Raw genomic sequence first — 22073 nt, 5'->3', positions numbered from 1 at the left:
TGAGGATGAGATCTAAAGATACTATATGTGTGTTATAAAACCACACAGATCATACTAACCTGACGTGGAGATGTGCAAGTACGTTCATATGAGCTACGGTTGTTTCTGTCTGGGATGTTGAAACTTGTCTTTTTAACGCTACCGTCCTTCTTCAAATCGTCGTCTTTCTCCTCCTGACGCTGCCGCTGTTTCTTGCGGTTGCGTCTCTCTTTAGCGCTTTTGGAGCTCAGTTTGGAGTTGTTGGAAGAACTGTCCGTCATCTCTCCGCTGGGCTCCTCAGTCTTGGTCTTAGCAGCCGCCTGTCGATCACACAAGAGAACCCACAACAGTTCATGAAGCTTAAAGAGACCCAACCGCAGAGTAAATAATTAAGATTCGATTAAAGGTGAGTAAAAAAAAGGGAGGTGTACCACTATTCTTTAAACAAAAGGTGACATTTAAATATGAAGTTCTTCTTTTAACTCAGGAAAGAAAGGCATATACACTTGGGGAGTAAATTATGAGGGAAGTGATCATGTTTGGGTGAACTAATTCTTTAATCATAGCACATGCACTTTGAAAACGCACCTCTTCCTCCTCTTGTCTCATGATCTGCTCGATCATGGAATTGAACTCCTCCTCTTTCTTCAGAGCCTCGTCGATAGTGGCTTGGTTCTGTTCATCGTATGCCATGGCAACCACAGCCAGAATCAGATTCACCAGGTAGAAGGATCCCAGGAAGATAACCAGCACAAAAAAAATCATGTAGGTCTTCCCTTGGGCCCGAAGAGTCTGTAAGGAAAGCTCATGGTTATGTTTCTTTTTTAAGTGGGTTGGAAACACAGGAATACATTCAGGAGGGTTGGCGGAAACTTTTGTGCCAAACATTTAATGTAGGGATGCACGACAAATTATCGACAATACCGGTATCGGTAGATACCGATAACATTGAAAACGACTATTGGTCGGCATATACCAATATGGTCGATAATTTATCGTGCATCCCTACTTTAAACGTTTGGCACAAAAGTATACAATTTAGGCCGATATTTCATTTATTGATAAAATGTGAATAATTTCCTCTGGATGAACCAATTCATCTGCATGCTGCTAACAATTAAATGTTATAGCAGAAAAGTTTAAAAGAAGATTTAAAGAATCCTTAATTAGTGTAAAGTAGACCTGGTACATGATTTTCAGGAGAAAAGAATAAAGTTAATTTAGATACATAACATTTAGCTGTCCTGTAGCTCAGTGTTAAGAACAATGCGTTAACAACGCAAGGTTGTGGCTTCGATCCCAGGGGATTGAAAATACCTATGTAAAATGTATAGGATACAGCAATGTAAGTCGCTCTGGACAAAAGCGTCTGCCAAATGCCTAAATGTAATGTAAATGTAGATACGGAATATCGGTTATCGACTTCCGATGTTCAAGAATTATCAGTTATTGTAATTGGCCAAAATTTTCATATTGGTGCATCCCTAGTTTAAAGGGATCGTTCTTTTGCATGTTGCGTGCATTTTGATTCCCATAGTATTTGTTTTTCCTACTATGGCATTAAATGGGTGGTAATATCTGATGGTTACTGAACCATTCTTCTGCAAACACAAAGGGAGATATTTGGAACAAAGAAATTTATACAGGTCTGGAATAACCAAAGGGCTCTAGGCCAACTTGATGTCCCCATCCACCGTCATATGTTAAAAGCGGATTGAGGATTTGAAGGGGGCATAAAACGGAGTTTCATGCATTTTAACTTATTTACAATGTTAAACGTGCTTCTCATGCTTAACATGGTCAACTTGTCAAAAAGCGAGTTGGACGTATGAAGTAGTATTTCTGTGCTTGATGTACTCCCCCAGCACTCCAACTTGTTTTGGAAAGCTCTTTATAAGTCTGGATCATGTTATTCCTTTAATTGGGCAAATCTCCCGGAAAGGAAGAGCCCGCCCACCAGCCAACCGATCAGTGAGGCCCGCTTACCATCAAGATTGGCTGCGCTGTGTGAAGATTGTCTGCGCTGTGGGCCTGCAGCTGCAGCTCATTACTCTTGTGATAGTTAAGTTAAGGTGTGTCAGTAAATGACAAATAACGCTGGGTTCTAAACGATGCCGGACATGAACTCCATGCGGAAAGTGAAACTAAAGCCCTTTTCACACAGAGATGATGGAAAATTAATGTAAAATGAGTTCCGTAATTTGTCCCGGGATCGTTAGATTTTGTTCATTCACACTGCCCGTAATTTCTGTAATCTGTTTGTACGTTCACACACATCCCATAAAGATCCCATAAAGACACGTGACACGATCTTGACGTGACATATAATATGCGCATCAGAAAAGAAAGCGGTAGTGATGCGCTACAACGGCGGAAGTGTTCACATTGTGTTGAACAACATGGCAGCTGATCAGACGTTAGATGTTGATATGCAAACTTTGTATATCGAAGGGCTTTCTGGTTTTTGAACCCTACGCTGAAACAGTCGCATGATAGCTACTTCATTGTAATGACGAGTGCGTCAGCACTGTGACACACCCCTTACGGCGTTGCTCCTGCAATTCATTCACACAGGGGGCTTTCCGGGACGGATCCCGTTAATGTTACTAGATCCCATTTCCGGAATAATTTATTCGGATCTATCCGGGATGCATTTGCGTTCACACAGAAGGCAGTCTGGCAATTTTTTAGCAATTTTCAGGTATCAGCGCGCTGTGTGAATGGGGTTTAAGTCATACGTCTGTGTTTTGTTGCAATCGGCGCGTACTTGTGTAATGTAAACAACACAAACTTACAGTAACTTAATATTTTTGCAGGTATAATGCCAGGATGTAGTCTATTGTGTGCTCATGATTTAGTTCCTCCCCCCGCACACCCCCAGACAGGAGGTCATATTTTTTGGAAACAATCGTACAGCTGTATCTATCTTTTATAAATGTGATCAAACTAAATACTCTTCGAAGACACGAAGTATGCCATACTAATCTATAGGTACTCAAGATAAACATGAGATTGGCAGATGTGTGTTATGGCAGCTTTAAGCAAAAAGGGGTTTAAAAAAAGAATGTCAACAAAAGAAGTATGCAAACACACCTGTTGGTAAAGATTCTCCCAGTAGTCTTGAGTCATCAGTCTGAATAAGGAAAGAAAGGCCCAGCCAAAGCTATCAAAGCTGGTGTAACCATAATCTGGATTGCGACCTGCTTTAATACAGTAATATCCCGGGGGGCACTTCCTGAAATATAAATGAGACATACGAATTTAGAACATACGGGACTCTCACCAAGGTTCACGAAATGATCTGAAATTCAGAGTTTACCCAGCATCACGACTTTTTCCACAGATCAAAGCGTCTTTCTTTCCTGCCATGATGTAAAGGTTGTCTAAAGAAAAAGGAGAGAAATATTCAAATATCAATAACGTAATTTAAAACATAGTGCATTAAGCTGTGATCTTAAAAAAAATACTCTGAAGATTTGAACTTGAGTACCGAACACTGAGTTAATTTAATATGTTTAATACTTTTTCTTTGGTTTTATATAGTTGATCATCCAAGTAACTTTTGAGATGGGTTGGGGAACGTGTTTTGTACACAAAGGCGCAGGGAGCCACCCCATGCAAATAAGCAAAAGGTCAAAACAGTACACAGATTGGTGCACAATATTAAATAATATTTCTTGTCAACTAACAGTCACTTATTGTCTGGTAAAACTTTACTCTGACGGTCCCCAATGTCAATTTATGCCCCTAACCCCAATAGCCTACGAATCCTCCAATGAGAGTTAGCTGACAATGCTACTTATAATTAGTAGAATATCTAAAGAGAAACCAAGCGTAACCTTGTTTAATAAAAAACATTAATGTCTTATTTTGTCTGCAGTAGATTACCAAATAATTACATACATACATTATATTAAAGGGGTCATATGACGCGGCTAAAACATATATTATAGTTTGTTTTAGATGTAATGTGTATACACGATTTAAGGTTAAAAAACGCAGTATTTTCCACATATCGTGCATGTTTGTACATCCTCTGGGCCGCCGCATCTCTGCAACACACAGATTTTTTACAAAGCTCATTGCTCTGAAAAGCGAGGTTTGCTTTGATTGGCCAGTTAAACAGTGCGTAGCGATTGATCGAATACTGCAAGCGTGTGATGGAAATGTAACACCTCTTACCATGTTTGGAACATCAGGTTCAAAAGCAATTGTACTGACAGGTACGTCCACCTTACTTGTGTATACATTTGGGCAGTCTTAGTCAAGTCATACACATTTGTGGGGGTGTGGTTATACAAGATGTTTCAGGCAGGTCTTGGTAAGCATTCGCTTTTAGATAGAATGCATCTTTTGTTCCGACATTTCAATTTTAGCAATTTTAATACATGCATGCGCAACACAAAATACATAGAAAAACATGTGTTTATGCTATATGGTCCCATTGAAACTGGGTTGAAAACATCAGTGTTGTCCTCTTAACTAGTTTGATAACCTTTTTCCAGATTTTTACCGTAATATAAAAATGTGACACCAAGACAGCTAGAAGTGACCCTTTACACATCACTTTTAATTCTGCATATCAATCATAACTAGCATGAACTCACCAGGATTATTTAAATAATTTTCAAAGCAGTACTCAGAACTGTGGTTACAGGCCAATGTCCAGTCAAATTCCAGCTCCGAATTGTTATTCATTGTGGAATTGGGTGGCATCCGCACGCATTTAGTTCTTAAAGATCCCATGAAGAGTTGGAGTCCAACCAGAGCGAAGACACTTAGGCAAAAAAGGGTCAAGATCATCACGTCGGACAGTTTCTTTACTGACTGGATTAAAGCTCCCACGATTGTCTTCAGCCCTGTGGAGAACACAAAAACACTGTCACTATCCAGCTTCGGTAACATTACTAAAAAAGAAAAGTAATAGCATTTGATTCGTAAAATAACGTCAAGTGTGGCAGAATAAAAAGCTGAAGTTGTCCATGAATAGAAAATGTACAACAATGACTGTATGAAAACATGAAAGACAGTGCACACAAGTGAAATCATATTACGAAATGCATGGATCACAAACGAAAGCAGAAACTATTCTTTGATTTCTTGAAGTTTCATTGTTTTTAAATGTTTGGATTACAGTGTAGAGTGTCTTGTTCAATTTAAGCTAAAGCAGTACATTCAGTGCAAACTATATCTGATGCTAAGCTTATTAATTTGTAAAGTATAATGTTCACTAGCAATACTCTTGACCATAAAGCTTAAAGAAAGCAGCCAGCATCACACTGATCTACAGTAACGCCAGCATCTAACATCTCACCTGGGATGACCGATATAGTTTTCAGGGCTCGCAGAACTCTGAACGCTCTCAGGGCGGAGACCTTACCCAGATCCACAAACTCTGTTACGTATCTGAAACATGGAGGGTGGGCAATCTTACACTATAGAACATACAAGACACAGGATGGTCAAGGTGGCACACTATCAGTCTAGGTCTGCTAGGTTGATCAAGTCTGTAACAAACCGGCACGACCGCATGGCTTTTTAGCATTGGCGATACCCTTATTATACCCTTCTGCTTTTCTTACAGTGATCACAAATATGACATGAATCTGAAGATGAAAATTAAACTGCATGGATTATGTAGTGTTAAAGGTGAAGTTTGTAATTTCCGCCCCACAGGCTGCACCATACGTTTACCAAACTAGTTAACCAAACAGTTACCCTGCAACAAATGTTGCCATGCTGGGACCATTAAACGAAAATTTGTAATATTTGAAATGTGACCCTGGACGACAATACCAGTCTTATGCTGGGTTCACACCATACGTCAATTTTGCGATTTGCGCGAGTTAATTACGTACAAAGTCAATGCAAAGACGTGTATACCGTGAACTAGCGGCAGGCGATGCGAATGACACGAATTGGATGGCGTGATTTCCGCAGACGCACGTCAATCTTGTCTTCCGTGAAGGCTGATAATATTTGTCAGCTCGCGTCACTCATGCGAAAATAACGAACTTTTCACGCGAGAGAGTGTGAACGTAATTGTTTGCGTTTAGTGTGTACCCAGCATAAGGCCCGATTAAAATTTCACATATTTTTCTAAAATCGCTTTCTCTCTTCAAATGACCCGCGTACGAGGCATGAGTAGGCTGGGTTATATGTCCAAAAAAAATGTATTACACCCACCTCCTTTTTTGATAAGTTGACCATGTTAAGCACGGGAAGACAGCACGTTTAACATGGTAAAGAAGTCAAAATGTATGACACATCGTTGCAGGGCCGCTTTAAGACTGGTTTTGTGCTCCAGGGTCACAAATAATAAAAAACTAGTATTGAGGTATAAGAGACAGTATTTTAATTTCAAACTACTGACTTCACCTTTATGCAATCAAAAATAAATTGATGATAAGTTTTTCCTCAAGAGCAATGTAACCTCACAGCCAGCAGGAACGGTGGAAATAACAAAAACTTGATTTAGACATATTACAGGAATACTTACGCCATGACTATAACAATAAAATCCAACCAGTTCCATGGGTCTCTAAGGAATGTGAACTTGCCCACACAGAAGCCCCTGGCAACGATCTTTATGAGCGCTTCAAAGGTGTATATCCCAGTGAAAGCGTACCTGTTGAAACCAAGAATAACTTGCTTGTACTGTACAGTATGCTTCGTTGATCTACAATGTAAAAATAAATAAATAAAAAAAGAGGTAGAGGTCAACTTACTCTAGATTCTTGGCCCAATCAGGGGGTTTTGTGTAGGTCATGAAAGCGCAGTTGGCCAATATAGTGAACATTATAAACATGCTAAACAATGTGAAAACAGTCAAGGAAAGTATACTGTTGGCAAAATATTTTAAATAGCATCCTACAACTAAAATAGTTGTTATTTTGAAGTACGGTGTAAAATAGGTTTTCGAAGTGCACATGACTGATTATTTTTAAGATCTTTATTTGGTTTGTTTAACCCAAAACTTTTTAAAATCTACAACTACACAAACAAAAATCTAAAATGGTTTTGCTAAAGGATCAATACTAAACTGTAAATAAAAAAATTCTTGGAATAAAACATAACATTATTATGTAAATGCACAGTTAAAAATGAGTCACATAAGCAATGTTTACATTCCTCTTTTAAAAAGTTAACAGGCTTATTTATTTCGCTAACCTAACTAGAATTATATTTTAAAGGGATAACGAGCAACTTTTGACCTTAAATTAATGTCTCTAAAATAATTTTATTGGTAGGACTACTTTTAACTGGATGAATTTTACTGCCGTTGCTACCTAAGCAGCCTCCTATCGGCACTAAATGGTGCTTTAGCACATGCACAGTTTATAAAGTGACATGATGTAACAGCGGTTTCTGCCTAGTGCACAAATTCACGTGTATTGCGCTGCCCACGTGCAAGCTTGTACACCGGCAATATTTACGACATTTATAACAGACAATTACGCTTATCGACCACATGGGGGAACCATACACCAAAACGGCTCGTTGTTGCTTTAACAATTGAGTTAGGCATTGTTGTTTTTCAGGCAAGCTGAGAACATATGAACATAATCAATAAAGCATATGAAACCCATCCAACGGGGCAAAACAGTATGCATGCAAGCATAAGATAACAACATCATTTCAGCCTTATTGAAGGATATGAATGTACCAAAATCTTGATTGATATTCTCCTTAAAGGGTTAAAGGGACTGAAGATGTACAAGGCAGGAGTGGCGTTGAATCGGTAGATGGCATTTTGTTTGTTTACAACTATAAAATTCTAAAGAAAAGGTAGATGAAGATGATGACAGTAAGGTGTGTTTACAGACGTGTCAAACATCATAACACTCATTTATATAACAAAGATAAACTCACGGTTTCATTGCTGTAAAACCGGTCCAGGTCCTCCAGCGGTGTGGAGACCATTCCTCTGGGAACATCTCCATAGATAATCGGTATTTTTTTGCCAGCCTCCAAGCCGCTGTTGGGTTTCCTTTTGGTTCCATCGTCATCAATTCTCTCCCGCTTGTCTTTTGACTTCTTGCCGTTCTCCTCTGCGATCCTGCCCTCGATGGCCTTGAGAGATTCACGGGTGAACAATCGGAGACTTTTTGGTCCTGGTGGAGTAAACGTCTGCGCCATCTTTTCATCCTGAAGCGTCAGAGTGATTCTCTACACTTCTGCATGAGAAACGACTGACAGAACCACAGACGGAGAGAGGATGAGAAAAAGTGAGCGGGTAACTCATGGTATACGTTATGGTAAAGCTTTCTACATGATGCATCTGGAACCACAAAAAAGCAATTATGAAGTGATGGACACGCCTATGCTCAAAACCATTAAAGCTATCAGAAACAGATCGCTCTGAGACTGGAGCTTTTTGGAGCCCCTTCCAGTTAAAAACATTATAGTTTCGGTTACTACAGAAAAATGTCAATACATGCATGGTGGTCATGGGTTTGTTTCCCAAAACAGCGTCCAAGATACACAACACATGCTAGGATTGGGAACAGATTGTGATTATTTGATACATTACACAAGCCCTGCGTCCTTTCTGTCAAGCTGCACACCACCAAGCCAGTGTTGAAATAAAGAGCATGTGTTATTCCAGGGTTTCTACAGAAAATGCTCAACATTTGTGACAAACTCGTTTTTCTGCACTTTGACTCAATTACTTTCTCAGTCTGAATCAAAACAAACAAGCAAAAAACTTACAAGCAAAGTCGAAACACCCAACATGCGAAAGACACGCATGCAGACATGTGTCTAGTTGGAATCATTAGCAGATATCATTTCCTAATTCTGTTACCACGCTATAATTTGTCTTCAGGTCACTGAAACGGAGACATCATTTCCTTCACATATCAGACTTTACAAATCACATTAAAAAAGACAAATGGCGCAAGAACAGAATCATGCTCGAAAAACAGCACTCTTGTCTAGGGACATTCACTGCCGGCAATCTAACATGACACACGATTCAGATTACACGCTAAAGCAAACAAACCACAGTTTACGCCTTTTTACAACAGAATGAACATTGCGCTGTTTAGTTTGGTCGTTTAGTCAGCGGTTGCTGAAAGCAGTCTAGTTTAACAGGCTGGAACCGACTGTACATCTATTTATCTAATAGACAATAAGAAAACAGTGTTCTGTAGTATCTGTACAAAGCAAAGATTAAACAATGCAAACAAATAAGGCTACACAATACTGAAGAAAAATGTGATATGTGATAACTAAATAATGCGGTGTGCAAACAATACTTCAGGTTTGACAATTTGGACTTGGCCTATATTAAAATATAAAAATATATAAAAATCACATTCTCTTGACATTTTTGTGCCTGCATCCATCTGAACATATGCCTTTAGTTTGAAGGATTAAAAACAGGGGCAAATTCCTATATATTTTGCACAATGTGTAGCCCAACAAATCATCAAAAAACACTTTATATATTTCCTTTAAATTCAACAAAAATTTTAACTAGCCCTGTAAACACAATTCAATTCTAGACGGTCTGATGTAACCCCATTCAAAACCATAATAAAACCATGTGAAAATCCTATTAACACACTTGTATTGACGATTTGACTATTTACTTTCGTTGAAGTGATGATGCCTAAAACAATCAAGCCATTTAGAGCGAACAGAGAAATGTGATAAATGCTGTCAAAAGACATTTTCGTGACATCATCGAGCTGTTTGTAAGAAATGCAGCGGACCGGAGTACGCTGAGGATGTAATAAATCCAGATGATTAGCTGTAGGCTTTGTCCTCAGAGAGATTAACAGGTTGTTGAACACATCTGAACTCTCAGGTGATTCAGCGGATCTTTGTAATTAGAGGTTGAGCGCCGAGCTGACGGGTCCAGATAGCCAACATAAGCCAAAATAAACTTCAAATAAAGCCACGGGTCAACAATTAAAACAGTGCTGAGGTAACTTCAAACTACACACGATGCTCATCACACAATTACCATCGACAATAGAAAGCTGATTCTAACTCAAAGCCAATAAATCTCTCTTCATGACAAACTGACTCCTCTGTGAGGCTTTTGAGAAGAGGTAAATATACCAGACAACAGACACTGGAAAAAAGACACCACATGGCAGCTGTTTTGCACTTTGATTCATTATTAGTCACTTGCCATCACACTGAATTATAGTAGTAGATGATTTTAAACAGTAGCTTGTGCTTAGAATTCTTATTATTTCCTTCAGATAAACACAAAAATTATGCAAGTAACATGTATATTTGCCATCAATAAGCTCTGTACATTAGAGTAAAATGATTAAACACAAATAACCTGATCATATGTTTACAGGAAAAGCACATAATGATAAAAGGAATCACCTGAATGCACTTTAAGTCACACTTTTTGGGGAAATTGATTCTATAAAATGCATCCATTGTTTTTGATTCATTCTGCACTCTAAATAAATACATTTGTTTGCAATGTTAAAATTCTCCCCACCTCTCCCTCTCTCTCTCTCAGTCTCAGTCTCTCTCTCTCTCTCTCTCTCTCTCTTGAACAGATTTCACTGTTCAAGGAGGAAAAACATGCTTTTTCTAAGAAGTAAAGCCACAACCACAAATACTTTCAATCAAAAGCCATTCCTGAAATGCACAGGCACTTCCCATTGTTTCCTGTTACCTCATGAACTAGAACATTACATTTCCCAAGTGTGCCTATAGACTGGGGTGGACTAAAACCTTCCTAGAGCACTTAGCAGAATGCCTCTGAATCACAAACCATGCACAATAATGGACGCACACTATTCGTACCATATTTGTGTAGCCTATGCCTGCTGACATGTTGTAATGCATTTATTTGTGGATGCTATGCAAAAAAAAATGATAACAAATAAATAAATAGAATAATATAATAGACGTGTGATAGCTGAGGGGTAATATAAATGTAATTGTGTTGTTCTAAAATACCCACGGAGAACTAATATTAATTAAAGGCAATTGTTTGGTCTTCTACAGTTTTAAAAATGTTTTGATATTACAGTTTATTTATTCAAATATTTTAATTAAATACAATCTACGCGATACTGTTCGCCGAACATTCTTGTGAATCTCTACGAATGATTCGCAATTTGATTCTCTAGTGAACCGCAAAAACAGACGAGGCCCGGAAATGATTCAGACTCGCGAGCAGCAGATGAGACGGTTCTACGCCTAAAACTAGACCCAAAATATAACAAAACACGTAGAAACGTATTTAAACATAGTACTGATTTACTTGCGTTGTTAACGAGTCTGTGATGTCGAGATTAACGGCGTTTGTTTACAAGTAATTTAACGTTAAAGTTAGCGAGTCGACGGTAATTTGTTTCGGACCTTTTTAAATCACAAACTAAAATTCACATGGAAATGCTTGTTAACGGAGAAACGTGCTTTTTGTTGTTAGTTTTTACATCCATCTAGCAATAACCTAAAACTTGACTAACGTTACCTGTAATTACTACCGATGTAAAATTGAAACCTAATTGAAATTCATTACTTTGTTTTGTGTTTAACGTCAGTCCCGCTAGTGACGGAGAAACAACGCGATTTCATAAAGTGTCTGCGATGTATTATTTACCTCAATTTCGACGGTTTTGTTAACTTTGCTGAGACCCGCCGCCAAAACCACACAGCCAATCAGATGCCAGCAAACTCAACCGCCAACGCGTCAAAATGAGAATATACGAAACGTTCTCCAGTTTCCGCCCCTGTCTCGTTTTCTAGCGAGTAGTCTACACCTGTCACGGAGAAATTCAGAAATATCTGAGATAGTAGTGTGATTTTTCTTAGTATATTCTGCAAGATCACTTACAGCACTTTTAAGCCACTTGCTGGCATCGGTAGACAACAGATAAACGATCAAACCGTTTTAGTCCGTGTAATACAATCCACTGCATCACAAAGTGAGCATCATTTCTCGTCTTATGCAACTGGTGAAAACGGGCTTAATATTATGACTGACTGCTGAGGAAATATCTGATTTAATTTCAATTGGCGTCTGCTGGACTGTTGGGTGGGCAGAAAATACAGACTGAACATTAGCGGATGAAAGGAGTTTGAAGCGCGAGACGATTTTGAACGTGCAATATCGTGCAAAATGTATTAATTTGTGTTATTTTTTTAACGTCTCGCACGTGCAATATGTCATGCACTAACAGAACAGTCTGGGTGAAATCTTAAGAGCACATGCATCAAAAACAACAATAATAGACATCTGCACTAACTAGCGTCAAATAAACTGTGTTTAGATATATGCGTAGAATAGCAACTCAGTGAACGCTGAATTAACTATTTTTACATGCAAACCAGTGTCCTCTCTTGCATCACGTCAGGAACCAATTATTGAAAAAGTGAATGTCCAGGGCGTCAACCATGGTTAGGACAGCAGCACATGCACTATTAAAGATTCCCACAACACGAACCAGTAGGCATTAGAGATAAGATGAAACATTGCACTAATAATCATTCATCACGCTTTTGCACCCTTTAAAATACAGAATTTGCGTTAATTTTGATGCACAGACCTGTGGCGTAGTACTGACATGTGAGTAAGTCTAGTAATGGATGTCTGAAGAGAAACCAAATCCATCGTGTGCAGAAATGTATGCTAATAATACTCTCATATTTGTATTATCTCATGTTAATATTATAAACATAACACACATACAGAGGCAAGCACAGACACTGATAGGCCCTATTCTCATACAATAAATTATTTGTTTTAGATTCCATTATGTTGCAGTGCGGCTGAATGGCAAAATAACCTTTAAACAAATAACGTTGATTACTTTTCTTATTGCGTATAATACAATATCAGACTGTCTCAGCCTTGAATTGAACTAACATAAGGAAATATTTCACTGTTGTCTAATGTTGCTCCTCAGCCCTCATGAAGTTGCCTAAACATAATATACTTGTATTGCATCTAAAACACCTCGAAGCTTGTGTTATAAGGTTGTGTTATTATAATTACACTTGCTCGCTTTCATCAATACTTCATAGTGTACTCACCATCGGCCGGCAAATTAAGGGAATTCCTGCCAACATATAAAATAATCCTCAGCATCCAAGAGCAAAATCTGAGAAATATACGTTCAGTGAGGAAACTTTAATCAAGTTAGATCCAAGAGATTTTCGGCGGGGATCAGTTTCACAGAAGACTGAGGAAAAGTGAGGAGCGCCTGGGAGCGGAGCCATGCGCGCTTCCGGGAATTCTGTGGGGAGCGAAACTACGAAACGTACTATGGTTGAGGACGAGCGCAGTAATATTGAATATATGGAGTGCCGACTCTGCTCGGTCAATGCATAGACACAAGTGTCAATGTTTCAGTTTCAAGAGTTGTTTTGGGATATTGATTATGCTGTAGTGACGTAGCATGCCTTCAGTCCAATAAAGAATTACCTATGAATGTTAAAGACTTAATACAAACAAAGCCTTCCTCCTAGTAGGCGGAATTTTTATTTATTTTTTTGCCACAGACAATACAACAATGCTACATCACATTCCCAGAGAGAAAGAAACAAAAGGAAGAGAAACATAGTAGGCGTCGCAAATTGTGACGTGATTTAACGTCATATCATTGATCGGTGTTTTTCGAAGCTCATGTGTACTACAACGACTTTTACGCTAACGGCACCAACTTCTACCGCGTATTATTGCATATATTTACATGAACTGTTTATTTTATGATGATGCCCCAAGTAGCTTATTAAATTAACACGTAAACCCACCATTGACAGAATGTATGATTAGAAATAACAATATCAGACTGGAAAGCATTTGTTTGAAGAGACTAGACAATGCAGAATCAACCTTTATTAAACTACAAATAGCATTGCGTTTTTGGCCCAACTTGAAGGTGTGCGCGTGCATCATAGCAGTTCTGCCCTTTGAACGAATGCTTCTAGTGCCATCTAGTGGATGGACAGCACAAATAAATTCTAAATACAGTGAGTAAACCAAACAAAAATAATAAGCAGTTCATAAAGACATGCTTCGACAACAAACAAACGGAGAAAACAAAGATCACCAGTTGTGGAGAATAAATGAAGTATTAAGTTAGACATATTTAGTGTTCAGATTTTCATTGACAAAATAAATGATAGTCAGAGATCATTCATTTTTATTAATGATTTTCCAATTTTATCCAGAGAAAAATGAGACTGTAGAGAATGAGGCCAACTGCTCTAATGCGGTACTATAAGGTTTGGTGTGTCAACTAAGATTATTTTCTCAAAAGGGAAATAACAAATCTATACAACGGTTAAGTGGAACAAGGGGCGTATTATTATATTCAGGGGGCGGTAGGAATGAATGAAGTGAAGCGAGTTTTTCACTGCTGTTCGAGCCAGTGTCATGAGAACATTCATGTAGGAAAACACAGACGTATTGTTTCAATGGAAAACCAAGAAAGTGAGAAACAGGTGAGTTTCTAATTTACATGATGTTTAATTCACTGAATACAGTTTTAACCCTGGTCCTAATGTGAGTTTTTTCGGTTCAGACGAATCATGACCGAGATGGTTTGTTGCAAAAGGACATGGACAGAGGTGGAAGCAGCTCGATGTCCTCAGCCTCTTTTAATTTCATAAACTCCATCATCGGATCAGGAATTATTGGTAAAGCTTTGTCGTGCTAAATAAGCACAATAAATAAACGCATGCATAGTTTTGTTGCTCTAAACATTGTACATGAGCCGGAATATATGCATAGCAGTTTGAACAAAATATTGACATGCACAATAATAAGCTCATTCTTCTTCTAAAGAGCATTTGTGTTTGAACTGTAGTTACTAGATTCCCATTAATCCAGATTGTGTGGATTTTGGTAGGTCAGAAAAACGTGAGAACTGGTTTAGCTTTCACACGCTGCAGAATCATATGACTGCACACCAGCCAGTTCATTCACATGATGCTCAGGGTAAAAACAACACACACAGATATTTTTACGATCCTTTGATGTATCCTTAGGGTAGAGAAAATGCGTTAACTCTTTAGTTAGGAGATATTTTTTATATTTGTGTGAATCGGTATCTTTCTTATTAAATAAGGTGGCCACATATCTCTTTTTTTGTTTGACTAGGTTTACCATACTCCATGAGTCAGGCAGGTCTCCCAATGGGCCTTCTGTTGCTCATTCTGGTTGCCTTCATCACAGGTACAGTATGCAGCATTTATGCTTCATTCCGTCTTGTCTGTCAGATGTCCTGCATGTCTGTAAGAAAATGATGTTCCCTGTTTGAAACACGCTGAGATGTAGTTGTACACTGCAGATTACTCCATCATCCTGCTGATTCGAGGGGGAAATCTGTCGGGAACTCAGAGTTATCAGACTCTGGTGCGAAGCACTTTTGGCCTGACGGGATATTTGATTCTATCTGGTCTGCAGTTCATGTATCCATTCATTGGTAATCCCAACATTTTCCGACCTTATCTGACCTGTATTTGCACATGTATTTGTTCATGGAGAAAATAAACTATTGATTCCCACATACAGCCATGATCAGCTACAACATCATAGCAGGCGACACACTGACCAAAGTGTTTATGAGAATCCAAGGAGGTGAGCTGTTTAAAAATATATTTGCATCTGCTTACATTGTTCCTTATTTTTATATTCTGTCTACATTTCTTGTCATGTGCAATTCATATGTGTTTGTCTCACTTATTTTGATTGTTTAAAGTGTGAATGTAATCTTTTTAAGTTAGTGACACTTCACATTAAGGTACCCTTTATAAAGCATTTATAAATGTATTCATTAATTAATATTAAGTCAATTACAAATGCATTAAGAAGCAGTTATAACTGCATGAAAAAAGCGATTCTAACTAAATTCCTGCCAAATAGTAAGACATTTTTAACCCGGATGTTATGAATGTTTAATTAATGTATTAATTCATTATTTATTTGACTCAGAAGCAGATTCATTATTTTCTTGATGTTGTTGGCGATATAGGCTGTCAGACTGGACACATGACATGTAGGGTGTCATGTTGGTTTTCTTATACCTGCTCACTATTTTGCAGGTATTTCGTTAGAATCCCCCTTTTTGTTCATGCAGTTATATTAATGCATTTGTATATTACTTATTAATCATTAATGAACACATTTATAAATGCTACATAAAGGGTTCCTTTAAGTTAAATGTTACCAAAACATTAATAATTATATACAAACTAAATTACCAAAGAAACCTAATACTAAGATTTGTGCTTAAAAATGGCTAGTGAGGTTAGAAATAGACACTAAATTCAAGAACTATTGTCTTAAAGACTGAATGTCTTGTCAAGTTGATTTATTTTGCTTCAAAATTTTGCTAGAAAACCAGACTAGGAATACAAATTTAGCCAGTCATTTTAAGCAGTGTGATGTGTTCTTTGTTCGTGCAGTTGGACCTGGAGACATTCTGACAGACAGACATTTTGTAATTCTGCTGTCCACTATTCTATTCACGACCCCTCTGTCTCTATATAGAGATATAGCAAAGCTCGGAAAGGTTAAGTATTACAAACAATTCTCTATTTATGGAAATAAATATTTGTTTTTAGTACAATGTCAAAAAGTTTATCCAAATGATTGACTACGTAGTGGCTGTCAGACCAGAAACTAGAATAAAAGTTTGTGTTTACATTATATATGTCTGTATACTGTGCATATTAATTTTGGTATTTACAAAAACATACATATATTTAAGTGATATTATTAAAAAATAATATTTTTTTATCTATAATTTAGATTATTGGTGAATATTAATAAATATATTTAAATATTTCTAAATATGTTAACTTGCACGTGTTTATGTATGTGTTTAAAAATACACAATTATTATGAACACAGAGATATTATGTAAACACATACTTTTTATTCTGGAGTCGGTTAATTGTATTAATCGTTTAACACCCCTACACTCTGAAAATGTATTTGTCAAATTTACTTTAAAAAGCTTCGCCAAGTGGTCCCACTTAACAATATTAAGTAATTTGAACAGATAAATATTTAGTTGTAAGAACAAAATAATTGTAAGTAATGTTGACAAAACTTTTTTGAGTAAATCCCAACCATTCTGATTGTACTAGTAATTTTAAGTTAATTAAACTCAATATTTATCCTTCTCGATGGTTCTTTTTGTTGTAATACATAAATCCTATTCAGATTTACAGCATGTTAATCAAAGCACAATGAGCAAATCAGATGAGAGGCTTCTCAGTACTGGCATTAGCAGTTAATGCTTATTGAATGATGCAATAGACATCATGGGCGCAATTTAACCTCTCAAGGCCCGTGTACCACTGTTCTAAACAATGGCAACCCTACAACTCAAAAATACAACAAACTCTTTTAAACCTCAAAGATAAATGAACATTAAGCACAAACAAGTCTTTATCTTTACTGAAAAACACTTAAAATAACACTCAATCAAAAAAAATACTGTCTCAGTGCAGTCTTACGCAAAGCATGCTGGGAACTTAAAATCCCCCTCTACCAGTCATGTTGAATTAACTTGTTTATATTAAGTAAACTCAACAATAGGTCCAATATTATAGGGTTTTGGATTCTACTCAACAATGTTCAGTTGACCAGTCAAACACTTGTTAAGTAAAGCAGACAGAACTTACTTTAATTCAGTTACTTGCATTCTTTACGTACTGTGAACAAGGATGGTTTAAGTAAAACTAACAGCAGCTACAGCTCATTTTTTTGAGTGTATCAGAAACCTATTGAAATAAAACTTTGTGCACACAATTCACTGCAACTATGTTTCAAGTCAGTGTTGTCAAACTAGACTTTTATTGTATGTAAATGCGAACGAGAGATTTCTTTTTTTTCTTTTTGGGAAACCTCCCAACTGTTCTTATATGAAGATATATTAAGATTTTTCAATTCTTGGTTTGTAATGAAATGAAGGTGAAATAATGAGTCAAAACTTGTGTTCCTTTAGATGATTGAAGTTTCTCTCTCTTTGTTCTAGGTGTCTTTATTGTCCATGTTTTTGACCGTTGCGATCCTCATCACAGTTATCGTAAAAGCAGCCACACTAGGACGACAGATGTACGGAAACTCTCTCTCGCTCTCCTATGTTCGTTCACACATAATGTCCACCATATGCTTGTATTTGCTGATGGCAGCTCATGCTAATATTTACCCTGTAAATGCTGATTTCTGAGAAGTGACCCCTGTGTGCTCCTGGTAGCCTATGGATTTTCGGTTTGACTTTCCATGAGAAGCTTTGTTTAGTGAGCACATCTGTGGCATGTTGCAATGAAACACAACATAACGTTTATATCTTTATTAAATGATTTCCTTGCTCGTGAAGACTATTTGTTGAAATCAGGCTCCAAAAAAAGTGTAACTTGCATTCGTTATTGAATACATTTCAACACATGTTGCCCATGATATCTGCACTATGACATGACCTCTTCAGATTCACTCATTTACTGTATATTTTGTTCACAGACCTCCGTCAGATGATGCGTGGGTGTTTGCTCGCTGGAACGCCATTCAAGCAGTCGCTGTCATGTCGTTTGGTGGGATTTTATTTGGAATCATCAACATGTTTAAGAGATTTTTGTTGTCTCAACATTACCGTGGCATCTTTTTCAGCCTTTATCTGCCATCACAACAGCTTCATGATCTATGGGTCACTGCAGCAGCCCACGTTGAGTAACTGGTCTCTGGTCACGCACGTGTCCGTGGGTTCAGCTGTCGTAGTCAGCGTTGTCTTTGCGGTTGCAGGTTATGCAACTTTTACTGGCTACACGCAAGGTACATCCAGTCCTTGAATCAGACTATCCGTTGCAATGAATAGGGATGACTTTTCCAGCAATTCATTTTTATAAATCATATTATAGAGATCGCACTTTGTTATTCACTTCCATCACTTTTCTACATTAGGGAGTCACAATTTAAATGTACTGTTTAGAAATGTGTAAGATACTCTAAAACTATTCATGGCAGTCCTTTTTGTTTTCCCTCTTTGTGTTTCCTGAGGTGATATATTTGAGAATTTCTGCAAGAACGACAACTTGGCCACATTTGGTCGATTCTGTTTTGGTGTCAGTATAGTCACCACGTTCCCTCTGGAGTGCTTTGTCACGCGTGAGGTACGACTTTATTTTTTTCGTTCTTTGCAATAGTGCTACTATATTAGAGGCTTTCATATAAAAGATACTTCATTAACACTTCACATTAAGGTTCCCTTTATAAAGCAATTATAAATGTTTTCATTAATGATTAATAAGTCATTTACAAATGCATTATGAAACAGTTATAACAGGGTAAATAAAAAGGGATTCTAACGAAATAGCTGCCAAATAATGAGACATTTTTAACGGACTGTTATAAATTTTATATAAATGTGAATACTTCACAGTTATACACTTTCTTTAAAGTGCACTTTCATGTGGTGTCAATGTTCCTACAAGTATATGTACAATCATTCAGTTTGTATTTGTTTTATACTATTTTTGTCAGTGAAACATATTAACAACAGTAAAAATATAATTTAGTTTATAGGAAAATGTTAAAAATTAGCTACTTGTATACATACAGTATATTCCGTTTATTAATACCAAGTGGAGTGAAAAAACAAAGTGAAATAGGACATAATAACACAATATTTAACAAGAAGTATTAGAGATGTCGTTTATTTTCCACAAACGAGTGCTGGATTCAAAGACCGCACTGCAAGGGCTCTGTTCTTCGAAGGGAGTAGGACATAGGGATGCTCACTTCCGTTTGGAAAATGCCCATGTTTTCTGGTTTTAATTAACTATTTGAAGTAATTGAATCATTAATAAAACATCGTAAGCAAACAAGTTCACAACAACCTTTGTGCATTTAGTGTTAAAAAGTGATCAAAAGTTTGATGAATTTATCTTGGTAAACAAGAAAAAACGCTTTGGATAAGCATCATGATCTGAAGGCATTCTGGAGAACACTGAAGACATTATGAATCGGATCACGTAAAAGTGACATAAGATATGAAATATACAATAGAAAAACCAAAATAACACCCTACAGTGTCCAGTCTGACAGCCTATTTTGCAAACAACACCAAGATACCAATGAATCTGCTTTCGAGTCAAATAAATAATGAATAAATACACTTGAATAAAAACACGCGAGTTAAAAATGGCTCACTTTTAGGCAGGTATTTCGCTAGAATCCCCCTGTTTATTTATGCAGTTACCATTTTTTATTAACTTTTGTAAATGACTTAAATGATTAATCGTTAATAAACACATTTAGAAATGCTTTATGAAGGAAACCTTAATGTAAAGTGTTACCTATCTTAAAAACTTGAACAATGAAACCTCTTTATCCCTCCTTTACTAAATATTTAACGACTGGAAATGTTTGATGACATATTACAGATGTTTGTTCTAGTATTTTATCCTTCAACCCACCAGTTGGTTGCGACTTGATGGTTTTCGTACTGTGTCCAGGTGGTCTCTAATATCTTTTTTAAAGGAGAACTCAGTAAGACTGCCCACGTCGTTGTTACCATGGTGGTCATATCGGCAACGACTGCCATATCCCTCTTTTATGACTGTCTGGGCATCGTACTAGAACTAAACGTGAGTTTTCCTGTCTACACAGCAACAGAACAGCAAGTCCATTTTTATTAAGATGGAAATGCGATTTTCATGGCATAAAAAGTATAAGACAGATCCATGATATTTGGAAATGATCTAAACGGAGCTCTTTTGAAACTTGAGAATTCTGTAATTGGCTTATAAATGTCGAATTTGTTTAATCATGCGTAAAGGCTGTATCATGTGCTTTGAGATCTTCCCATGGAAGACGTTCTTTGTTGGGCTGCATGATTCCATAAAAGGTTCTTTGTAGTAGAAAAAAGCAAAAAAAAAGAATGGTAAAAAAACAAAATCAAAAGGTTATTTTAAGGACATTTTATGGGTTATTTCTAAGGACATACAATGTAGGTCTTCCTATAGCATCATGGACCATTTTAGCAACTTTATTTTTAAGAGTTTTTAGATGTAATTTATAATTATGATTTGCAGGTGTAATTAAGATCATCCTTACATTGGCTTGTTTGTCTGTTTCTCAGGGAGTTCTGAGCGCCACACCTCTCATCTTCATCTTTCCCTCCGCCTGTTTTCTGAAGCTTTCAAATGGCCGCTGGTTTCGTGGGGAAAACCTCATCCCCAGCATCATCCTGGTGGCGGGTGTCTGCGTCATGATAATCGGTATCATCATGATGGCGCTCTTCCCTCAAGACTGTTCACACGGAGCAGAGATGTTCTACTGCACCGCCTCTAACACCTCTGTTCTCAGCACCACCAGCACTCTCCTTCAGATTATAAACGCTTCACAGAATATCAGTCTGTTAATTTGATTTCTCTTTTTATATGATGTTTGTAAGATACATTTGTTATGGCTTAAATAAATTTATTAAATAAATCCTATCGCTGCTGGCCTTCTGAAACCTCATGTTTCGTGATTTGATTTTTTTTGCCATATATCATTATCATAAGTCACCCTTATGTTTGTCACTGGGTTTTGCAAATATCTAACCAACGAAAAGGATGAAGTGCTTGTCAACTACTTTTCATCATTTAAAAAGAAGTGTTTTTTTTCCACTTCCTGAAAAACAGTGAATTTGGACATACAAGGCTTCAGAAGGACAGCGACGATATACAAAATACAAAGTGTTTTTAGAGGCTAGTTTAGTTGTAAAACTTCTGCTCAAGGTAAACGGAATGCAACTGTAGTGTAACAAGTACGTTTTCAGAAATACGTTTGTAGAAATAATGTATAAATTTAACTAGAACTCAACCCTGCTCTGAGCGGGACTCGAACTCGCAATAGGTCCGGCGTGGGATTCAGGCGCTCTAACAAGGATGCTCACTCACTAGATGTCCTACATATTATACAATTTTCAAAAAGACCATGAGCTTACGTTTAGGACAGAAGTGGACAACATACACTGCTGTGTAAAAAATATTCTCGATACTGGCTCATCCCGGAAAGTCACAGGTTCAAATCCCGGGGAATACACGTACAGATAAATGTTATGATAAATTGCCACTTGTAGTAAATTTTTTATAAAATTTGAAAGATA

The 22073-nt window shown here is 37.2% G+C and overlaps 2 protein-coding genes across 3 annotated transcripts in view; one reads left to right on the top strand and one right to left on the bottom strand.

Moving 5' to 3' along the window:
* The window catches only part of scn1laa (sodium channel, voltage-gated, type I-like, alpha), a 28006-nt gene extending 14866 nt beyond the window's left edge, over positions 1-13140 (bottom strand). The window contains exons 1-11 of the mRNA XM_056754342.1: positions 13000-13140; positions 7852-8171; positions 7639-7756; positions 6708-6798; positions 6479-6607; positions 5294-5385; positions 4587-4838; positions 3299-3362; positions 3073-3214; positions 568-771; positions 60-299 (exon numbers count right to left, since the gene is read on the bottom strand). Coding sequence (XP_056610320.1) covers positions 60-299; positions 568-771; positions 3073-3214; positions 3299-3362; positions 4587-4838; positions 5294-5385; positions 6479-6607; positions 6708-6798; positions 7639-7756; positions 7852-8118 — 1599 coding nt within the window. The 5' untranslated portion in view covers positions 8119-8171; positions 13000-13140. The remainder of the gene's footprint in view (positions 1-59; positions 300-567; positions 772-3072; positions 3215-3298; positions 3363-4586; positions 4839-5293; positions 5386-6478; positions 6608-6707; positions 6799-7638; positions 7757-7851; positions 8172-12999) is intronic.
* A 1144-nt stretch (positions 13141-14284) lies between these two features.
* On the top strand, positions 14285-22029 carry slc38a11 (solute carrier family 38 member 11). 2 transcript variants are annotated; one of them, XM_056754344.1, is made up of 13 exons: positions 14397-14412; positions 14493-14607; positions 14820-14908; positions 15071-15145; positions 15261-15395; positions 15485-15550; positions 16378-16484; positions 17958-18037; positions 18443-18513; positions 18590-18751; positions 18977-19089; positions 20434-20565; positions 21060-22029. In XM_056754344.1, exons 3-13 carry the CDS (start codon positions 14869-14871, stop codon positions 21345-21347), a joined length of 1269 nt encoding a protein of 422 aa, XP_056610322.1. In that variant the 5' UTR covers positions 14397-14412; positions 14493-14607; positions 14820-14868; the 3' UTR covers positions 21348-22029. The 2 variants fall into 2 exon arrangements, with proteins under 2 accessions (XP_056610321.1, XP_056610322.1); XM_056754343.1 differs by lacking the exon at positions 14820-14908 and having other exon boundaries at positions 14285-14412.
* The last annotated feature ends 44 nt before the right edge of the window (positions 22030-22073 follow it).

The sequence above is a fragment of the Triplophysa dalaica genome, chromosome 8 (genome assembly GCF_015846415.1).
Source record: "Triplophysa dalaica isolate WHDGS20190420 chromosome 8, ASM1584641v1, whole genome shotgun sequence".
Lineage (NCBI taxonomy): Eukaryota > Metazoa > Chordata > Actinopteri > Cypriniformes > Nemacheilidae > Triplophysa > Triplophysa dalaica.
The sequence above is the reverse complement of the archived record's forward strand: the minus strand, read 5'-3'. Positions and strand labels throughout refer to the sequence as shown.